The 10282-nt window shown below is 39.4% G+C and overlaps 1 protein-coding gene across 1 annotated transcript in view; it reads right to left on the reverse strand.

Annotated features, from left to right (window-relative positions):
- LOC102425303 (leucine-rich repeat, immunoglobulin-like domain and transmembrane domain-containing protein 3) overlaps positions 1–10282 on the reverse strand; it is a 16153-nt gene that overhangs the window by 848 nt on the left and 5023 nt on the right. The window contains 2 exon segments of the mRNA XM_023745982.1: positions 1–582; positions 2197–2502. The exon segment at positions 1–582 is cut by the window's left edge and continues 533 nt beyond it. Coding sequence (XP_023601750.1) covers positions 1–582; positions 2197–2502 — 888 coding nt within the window.

The following is a 10282-nucleotide window of genomic DNA, read 5'->3' on the forward strand; positions in this document are numbered from 1 at the left end:
GCTGACTTGCCCTGAGATTTTCTATTGTGGGTCGATCCAATAATGCCAGCTCTTCTTTTCTACTTGCACTAGCTGGGGGACGCTTACTTCCACCCATCTCCACCTTTAAATTTCTTTCCCCATCTGGATGGAGCTGGAGTGACTGTCGGCTGGCCATGGTGGTGCTTGTTGAAATTTTAGTGCTTGGAGTTGTGGTGGGAGAAACAACGGAGGAGAAGAAAGGGTATAAGGAGAAGGAAGCAGCAGAAGGAGGAAATGAAGAAGTAGAAAGAAAAGTGGAAGAAGAGGGAGAGAAAGAAGTGGAGGAAGAAGGCCAGGGAGATGGCGATGAGCCAGGTATGGATATAGATCTTCTAGGTCCTGGCTGGACTTCTCGCCCAGGGTGATCTCCATTCCTTCTTTCAGAACTGTCTGGTGCTATGGTGGTCGTGACAACACCAACCACTGTCACAGTAACCAGGGCTTCTGACATCCCAGCCAAATTTTTGGCCTTACACTTGTAATCCCCAGCATCCTTGTAAGAAATGTCTGTCAAGCTGATCACCGACCATCTGACTCCTTCCCCTGGAGATTCTTGAATTACTGGAAGAAAAAACATATATGTAATTCTGTGAGGAGGGAAAAAGCAACATGCCCACTGAAAAAGAAGCAACTGTTTGGTTCTACATGCGTCCCTTTTCCATAAGCCAAGAGGGAAGTGGCATACAGCAAGTCCCTAATGGCAGTTGATTGTTCCATAAATTGCCTACATGAAGGTCTAGGTCAGTGATGGTGAACCTTTTGAGCTCGGCGTGTCAGCATTTTGAAAAACCCTAACTTAACTCTGGTGCCGTGTCACATATAGAAATTTTTTGATATTTGCAACCATAGTAAAACAAAAATTTATATTTTTGATATTTATTTTATATATTTAAATGCCATTTAACAAAGAAAAATCAACCAAAAAAAATGAGTTCGCGTGTCACCTCTGACACGTGTGTCATAAGTTCGCCATCACTGGTCTAGATCATGCCAGGTGCCATGAGTCTATACAGAAAATAGTATTTTTAAGAGACGTGGGACTGTGAATTGGGAGACTTCATTTTAGTAAACTTTTGTCCACTAAGTAGTATGTAATTTCAGACTTGTCAATTAGTGTCTTTAGGCCTCTGTTTCTGTATTTTTAAAATAAGGGGATAAGACAAAGTGATCTCAAAGATCCCTTCTAATTTTAATTCACTATTGTCCTATAAAATATTTATCACAAGGCCTTAATTTAATATTTCCACAAATATTTCTTCATTGAAATAAAATGCTATCTATCTACAGAGGGCACAGCAGATCATTTTCTGACATGAAGGGGTCATAATTTGTATTCTCAATCTTTTATTTTATATTTAGTTTACATAAACTAGTAAACCACGGGTTCTTTTATTTGCAGAATAATATATAGTTTTTGAAAAATTGGAATTTTACTTTACTAAACACTTAAATCTGACACATTTCCATTCTGTCTTGATTTCTGAAGCTTTCTGAAAACTAATACACTAAGCAGTATCCCAAGAGCCCCAAATTTAACTCACACCTCAAGGTATGGACCATTTACTATCTATATGTAAGGATATTAAGCCTTGACTTTTTTTTTATCAGGTTTCATTATTTGAAATTTGATTTAATTTAACTTTCAGGAGTTTTAAGAACAGATTGCTTTAGTCATCAGAATATCCCTATAGAAACTAAGGCCAAAGCATTGGCTTAGACATAGTAGGATCTGAAAAGTCTATGAAAACAATATTTCCAAAAATTATACTTTTTGATTCACAATAATGTTTGCATGTAATTATTTTAAATCATCATTTAAAATGAGAAACTGATATTAAAATCCTTTCTGAGGAAATTGTAATCATTATATATTTTAAAGTGAGTCATATCCAAGATGACACAGCAAGACAAAGGCCTTCTCTGCAGTCATTCATGCACTGGATCATGTTTTCTAAGAAAAAAAATCAGATTTTCTAATTTCATTCATGTAGTTAGTCAGATACCAACTGAGGAAAATATTAACTAAGAAAATGAACTTTCAAATCCCTTTTAACTAACACTCTTGGCATATTTTATTAGAATTAACGAGCAAATTGCAACTATTCCCCAAACCTGAGATTAAATACAGATCTTTGAAAACTTTGTTTCAACATAGGCCCGAATTAAAAAAAATACCTGTGTAATTAATAGGTGAGTGGTCAGATTTGGCCCATGTGAGTTGCGGGGTGGGGTAGCCAGTGGCATCACACCGTAGCAGGACATTACTGCCCAGAGCAGACGTGATTCGGGTGGCCGAGATCATCACCGATGGCTTCAGACACTGATCCAGCTCAGCCCGCTGAAATAAAATCCCTGTCAGGCGCTCGGGCTCACTGCAGACCATCAGTGGATCAAGAAGTACTATGGCAGGATCAGCAACTTTGGATATCTCGATCATTTTGGAAATGTGACAGTCACAGAACCACGGGTTGTCCTGCAGACCTAAACCAGAAGGAGGAAAAGGCTGATGAAGGTTATTCTGATGGCTTTAGTTTACATCACAGCCTCTTGGAGAAGCAGGTGTCTGCACTGTCTCCCTAAAAACAGAAGTACACTCAGGGATGAAATGGAGTCACCTTTCTATCAGTTTTTCCCTGGATCCAGTCACGTGAATGAACAAATCCTCTCAGTTCATATCATTAAGGGTCATAGTTAACAGTCATTGAGCACTTACTCTGTACTTTGTTCTAAGCACTTACTAGTGTTTTCTCATTTAATCCCAACAACCCTATATAGAGGAGAGTATTGTTATTCCCCCTGTAAAGATGAAGAAGCTAAGACACAGAGAAACCAAATAATTTGACCAAGGTCACATAGCTAATTAGTGTCAGAGGCAAGATTTGAATTCTAGTAACACAGAATGTCATAAACAAAGTGATAGAGATATTTCTAGGGTGCTATGAAAGTACTTATATTATTACTAGAGGCCCAATGCATGAAAATTCATGCACTCTGGGGGTGGGGGGGAGGTCCCTCAGCCCGGCCTGTGCCCTCTCGCAGCTTGGGACCCCTCAGGGGATGTCCACCTGCCAGCTTAGGCTCACTCCCCGTGGCAGTCAGACATCCTTACCTCTGCAGAAAAGGCAGGAGAGGCTCCCGCCACCACTGTTGTGCTTGCAGCTGTCAGCCCGGCTTGTGGCTGAGTGGAGCTCCCCCTGTGGGAGCGCACTGACCACCAGGGGGCAGTTCCTGCATTGAGCATCTGCCCCAGTGGTCAGTGCATGTCATAGTGACCGGTCATTCCCAGTCATTCTGCCGTTAGGGTCAATTTGCATATTACCCTTTTAATATACTGACAGTCCTTGGGTTACATCATTTCGTGGTTATGTTTCCATCTCCCATTTATTTATAAAAAAAAAAGTTTCGTCATTTCGATATATGTACATATGTGCTTTATGTTTTTTATTTATTTAACACAAGTAAAGGTCAGGAATTGTTATCTTTCTTTTAAATTTTTTTTACTGTTTCACTTCATTACTGCTGTGTATGTGCTCCATGTGAGTGACGTAGGTGCTTACGTAGGTGGGTTCCGACTTATGGCAAAAATTGCGTTACGTCATGCCATAGGAACAGATCTCCGATATAACCCGAGGACCTACTGTATAGGGTAAGTATTATAGGATGCTGAGAGGCACCTAACTCACCCTGCACTATGTCATGATTGCGTGTGATCTGCAGACATATTGAGGTAGTACAACTTCTGTGCAGCAAAAGCATTGAGTGAGATGCAGACAGTGTCAGGAGATAAGACTGGAAAGGAAAGATTGGTAGAGGTTAGAACATGGCTTGGCATGAATTTCATATGTGGTAGCCATGAAGATATATTGCCCAAATTCCCCTTCAGGAGAGAATCAGCAGCCAGGAACACAGTTGGTTGACAACCTCCTGTTGCAAGTGCCTTCAGGATCTGCCTCAGCTATCAGAGTTATTATCCAAAATGTGTTGGTCTTCAAGGAGGCTGTCAATGTGAGCTTAAAGGAAAGTGAGGAAAATGCTACTAGAAACTAGAGGGAAGGGGACCCTTGTTAGGGAGTGGCAAAAAGTTTAGCAACACTGTCACCTGTGGTTAACAGGAAAAATAGGAAACATATTCAATAAATAAATGTTCTAGCTAAGGATATTTCCACACAGAGTGCTGCCTGGTATCTTCTTGCTTCTCACAATAAAATGTAAAGAGACATCAGCTAAAAGAAGATATGAAGTATAAATATAAAATATTTTTATATATAAAAGCTAATATACATATAAAAGAACCAAAACCTGTTGGGTCCAATAATAAAACTGTTTCAGTATGGAGGTTCCTCAAAAAATAAAAATAGAACTGCCTTATGACCCAGGGATTCCACTTCTGGGTATATATCTGAAGAAACCTAAAACACTAATTGAAAAGAATATATGCACCCCATTATTTACAATAGCCAAGGTAAGGAAGCAACCCAAGTGTCCATCAATAGACCATTGGATAAAAAGGCTGTGGTATCTTTATACATTAGAATATTACCCAACAATAAAAAGAATGAAATCCAATATATGCGACAGCATGGATGGACCTAGAGGGTATTACGCAAGTGGCATAAGTCGGACAGAGAAAAACAAATACCATATGATTTCACTTATATGTGAAATCTAAAGAGCAAAATAAACAAAATAAAAGCAGACTCATAGATACAGAGATCAGATTGATAGTTGCCAGATTGGAGTGGAATTGGGGAGCTGGGTAAAGACTGTGAAGGCATTAAGAAGTACAAATTAGTAGTTACAGAATAGTTATGGGGATGTAAAGTACAGCATAGGGAATATAGTCAATAATATAATAACTACATATGGTGCCAGGTGGGTACTTGAAATATTGGGGGGATTACTTTGTAAAGTATAGAATTGTCTAAGCCTTATGCTGTACACCTGAATCTAATACAAAATAATATTGAATGGAAACTATAATTGAAAAATAAAAAATAATAAAGCTGTTTTTTATACTGAGCCTCTCCAAAATTTTCCAATTAAGAAAGAGCTTCAGAGTGAAAATTAATCCAGTGTGGGTGAGATTACAATAGCATTTGCTAAGATCTCAGAGGGATCTAAGATGGTGCTTCAGAGCCTGCAGTCAGACAAAGTCTCTCTAAGGATCTTAAGGGTGATGTCCCGTAGCAGCCTCCCACTAGCCTAAGGTTGAAAGGATTTACCTCAGGAAGATTTGTGGTTGTGACTTTTTACTAATGGAGTGGATTATACAATGATTCCTAAGGAGAAACGACAGAATTGCAATTTTAAAAAATTCTAACCATGGTGGAAGATTTAACTGTTCACTATAAATTCTAGATTTCTATTTATGCCTATCTATAATAATAAAAGTGTAATATGCTAATTAGACTGGACATCCTCCTGGATTACCTTCCGGACGAAGCCGGGGCTGCGAGGGAAGCCCAGGTCCCAGGTGCCAGAGGGAAGCCAGTGCCGGCAGCTGGGGGAAGGAAGGCCTACTCTTGCATGAATTTCATGCATCGGGCCTCTAGTTTTTATTATAGTAGCACTTCATGACTGATCGTTATTTTCTGCCAGTATTGGTAAGCGTTTACTGTGTGTGTGTTTTCAACTATCCTAGAAATTCCTTTTCTTTCATGGTCAATTACCTTAGACTTCTTCCTCTTATAATTAGTCCTGTGAATCTATGACCAGTTCCCTAACATTGATTTGAATTCTATTCAACCTGCCAACAAACATCAAATTCATCCTGTCATGTAATAATTAATATGTGTAGAATACTTTATACTTTCAAAACACCTGCTATCCAAGATTTTTTCTTTATAAGATAACAATACAAGTTGACATTTATTGATTGCCTCCTATGTTGCAAAGACTGTATTTGTCAAGAATTGTAACAAGGTCTGAGTTTTACCCTATTCTAGAGTGACCAACTCATCCCAGTTCACCAATTTCTTAGATGTTGGCAGAAGACACAAGACTCCTGCTCAGAGATGAAGGACAGTTTGTTACTCACAGCTCTGAAGGGAGAGATTATCTTTATTGCACTGGGCAGTAAGCATGCCTACCCTTTGCTCTGGAGGGAGACATACCTCTACCTTTCAAAGCAGCTCTCTACACAAATATTCTTGAAAAGATAGTTCAGAACAAAAGGCAGTCAGTGCCTGCCTCTGCTCAGCAGACATGCAGAGATGTGAGGGACAATGGGACATTGTCTCCCAACAGTGCTCAGCATGCCCAAGGATCTGTCTGACAACAGCATGAGGCGGATGATATTAGTATCATCCTCACTTTAAGGAGAAAACCAATGCTCTGGGAGGTTAAGGGGTCTGCCCAACTGGGATGCAGTCAGGATTTGAACCTCACGATCCTGATCTTAAAGCTCTCATTCTCCACCACCATGTATACGTCTTACACGGACCTCAGGAAGCTAGTGTGGTTTTTCCAATTTCACACCAAAGGACATTAAAGCACCGAGATCACTTTCATGGCTTCATAAGTAGTCCTAATCCTACATGCTGTAGCCTCCTAATCTAATACTCCTTCTACCATAACTCATTTCTTCATCACCTAAAAACAGCTAGAGCCACAGGTGGCCGTTAGAAGTGCTGTTATCTACAAATAACCAATGTCAAGGCAGTGATATCTGGAGTACAAACGTCTACATAGGGGAAGATCAAAGAGCTGTAACGTTAGCAGTTTCATTCGAGCTTTGAAACTGTTATAAAAATGTGTTAACAATGAAATAAAATTCTTTTAAAAATTAATCCAACTTGCTATATCTAAAAGTTATGTAAACCAGGGAAATATCTTCAAACCCCTCAAGAACAAAACGTGCATTTATTCCAGCTTTGGAATATCTAAGGTCAAAGGTACAACTTTAAAAACCTGAATAACAGCCATCTAAGTGCTGAACACATTCATCAAGTGTTTTTTCTTCTGGGGACAAAGGTACAAGAGCCCTCTGAAGTTAAAGTGTTACTTGTACTGCATTCCTTCAAAGCAACGTGCCAACCGCAGTCACAGTAATTTGCATTAATTAATTTATTTTAGATTGCTATTCTTGGCCAGGGCCAGATGGACTTTGCCTTACATTTTTTCTAAAGGGGTAATGCTTTCCATGCATCACAGTAATTGGATTAAATGGGCTAACAAAAAAATTAAAAATAAAAACAGACTGATAGTTACAGAGAAAAGACTGACAGCTGACAGAGTGGAGAGGAGTTGGAGAGCTGGGTGAAAAAGGTAAAAGGATTAAGCAAAGAAAATAAAAAACACCTCATAGACACAGACAATAGTATGGTGCTTACCAGGGGGAAAGGGAGGTGGGAAAAGGTAGCAGAGGGTAAAGAGGAGATAAATGGAATGGAAGAAGAGTTGGCTTAGGAGGGCGAACACAGAATACAATATACAGATGATGTATTATAGAATTGTATACCTGAAACCTATATAATTCTATTAACAAATGTCACTCCAATAAATTCAATAAAAAGTAAAAACAAACAAATAATAACTAAATAAATAAAAGTTTAAAGAATAAAAGAAGATATCTCAGGAGAGGGGCTGTGATTAGAAGCTTGACTCCACCTCTTTGTCAGCTGGTAAAGAGGATGGTGTTGATTACAGACCCACCTCATGTGGTTTCTCAGAAGGCTAAGGTACCCCAGGGGTCCTCAGAAGGGCACCTGGAAGGGGGTAAGCCTTAGCCATGTGGAACTTGCTAGCAAAGGAGAGGTACACCCACAGGGACTGAGGAGTGTTTGCTGAATTAAGTGAATGCCATTTCGAAAATTCTGTGGAAGTACAGGGGCCGCCACAGCCCTTCAGGTGAACTCCATTCTGATTACGGAAAAGCCCATGTTTACAGTGTAGCAATTTGGGTACCAGGGGAAAACACCCAAAAAGGCATTGTATACCCTCTCCTACTGCAGGCTCTTTCCTTCAAGATAAACAGTGTAAGACCTATGGAGCCTGCCTATATAAATATTTGCTTATTCTTGAGAAAGAAGCCATGGAAATTTACCTGTACTGCAAATCAAAAATCTAATCTAGTTTCATAGTTAATTTAAATGCTTACTTGCAGGACACTAGTTTATGTTTTACGGATACACTAAAGGACAGTTTTATTAAGTTGGTTTTTTACTCATGTGGAAGAGAGAGGGAGTAATGGAAAAGCCTCTGCCTAAATTTTCATTAACTAAATACAGGATATAAAGAGCTCAGTAAAGTAATGCATTTGGGAGGAACGTGAGTCTGGTACTATTACACACCATACCCTGAATTACAAAGGAGTGAGGAAGAGCATGGGTTCAGGTGCCAAACAGACTGCACTCATATCCCAGCTCCATTGCTACATGGTGAGTGAATTTGGTCAAGTGGCTTACCTTGCGCCTCATTTCCTCATCTATAAAATGGGGATGAAATGGTACTTACTACAGGGTTACTATGAGACTAGACGAAGATATACCTGTAAAGTATAAGAACTAGGCTTAGCCCTGAGTAAGCACTCCATTAATGTTCGCCATTTCTATTATTATTACAATTAGAACCTCCATCTGCTGACAGTAATAAACACCGGACAACAAAAATGAAGTAGAAGCAGACTGCGTCCCACTCTAATAGTACACAAGTAAATTCTCCAGGGCGCCTGGAAAGATATAACTGCTACAGTTAAACACTGAGTTCTAGAAAATCTAGGATCGGTTCTCATCACCTTAGTTTAATGATGAAATTTGAAGACTCAAATATAATTAGACTAACAAACAAGCCAAAGTAGAGAGGCCTTTCTGTATAAGACTCTGCCATATCGGTCCCAGCTGCTGAGGTTTATTGTTGATCTAAAATCGTAACCTCAGAGGCTGTCCACCTCAGCTAACGAACTATCACAGAAAATGTCTCATTATGTGCTCATTACAGTCCTATGAGCAAGACGGGTCAGTCCTCCCATCTCCATTTGCCAGATGAGGAAACCGAGTTTTCTGTGTGTGACTCACACATGAAGAGTCCTCTTTAAGAGGGTAGCACTTCTTTCCCCTTCTGCTCCCTAGACTTTGTGAAGGCCAGCGGCTGCCATGGCTTGACATGTCTCAAAATATCTTTTGTTATTCATTATCATGATATTATCATCATTTTAAAAGTAATGCATGATCATTTCAGAACGATTTAAAAATATAAAAAAGTGAAAAAATGGCCCACCACCCAAAAAGGACAGTTCACCAACTAGTATATCTTTTCAGTCTTTTTCTTCACCCATTCTAAAAGAGTTATGATGGTGCTTTATGTACAATTACATATCCTGCTTCTGAAATTTAATGTTAAAAGTATTTTCATGTTACTACCTTTAAAGAACCTGCTTTTGAAGAATCTTATCCTTAAAATGTGATGGTAAAATTTCATAACCCTTGATCCCTAAGTTCTCAAGCAGATTTAACTCACAGGTGAAAAATACTGATGTCCTATAAATTACTTCTTCATAGTAATATTAGTAACTAATCCTTAGAGAGCTATTAATAGCAATTTGTTAATTTGTTTTTATTTTCTACTTCATGGCTCCACTGGCTAATTCTATTAGAACCAAAAATTGCTTCCAAAGGAACATAGAAAAACTGTAAAGAAATAGAATCAAAATGTTTAAGACAATTTCTAGCTATTAGCCTTACTCATAAGGAGTACAAATTAGTAGCTAAAATAAAGAAATACCACAGTATAGGTTTACATGGTGCCTCACAGTGTATATAATAAGTACTCCAAAGCTATTGTTAAATTAATGTCTTTTTTCTCTAACCCATCCTATGATATTTCTTTTATTCTCTAATAAAAATGATTCAATGACTATATAAACAATGGGCAAAATGTAAAATAGCAATATAAGAAAAGCTTAAGTGATTTTTTCATCTTTGTATCTTGTTCTTACTAGAGGCCCGGTGCATGAAATTCGTGCACAGGGAGGGGGGGTTGTCCCTCAGCCCAGCCTGCACCCTCTCCAATCTGGGAGCCCTCTCACAATCCAGGACTGCTGGCTCCTAACTGCTCGCCTGCTTGCCTGCCTGATTGCCCCTAACTGCTTCTGCCTGCCAATCTGATCACCCCCTAATCACTCCCCTGCCAGCCTAATAGATGCCTAACTGCTCCCCTGCTGGCCCGATTGCCCCTAACTGCCCTCCCCTGTCAGCCTGGTTGCCCCTAACTGCCCTCCCCTGTACAGCCTGGTTGCCCCTAACTGCCCTCCCCTGAAGGCCTG

The sequence above is a fragment of the Myotis lucifugus genome, unplaced genomic scaffold (assembly GCF_000147115.1).
Source record: "Myotis lucifugus unplaced genomic scaffold, Myoluc2.0 scaffold_611, whole genome shotgun sequence".
In the NCBI taxonomy this organism is placed as follows: domain Eukaryota; kingdom Metazoa; phylum Chordata; class Mammalia; order Chiroptera; family Vespertilionidae; genus Myotis; species Myotis lucifugus.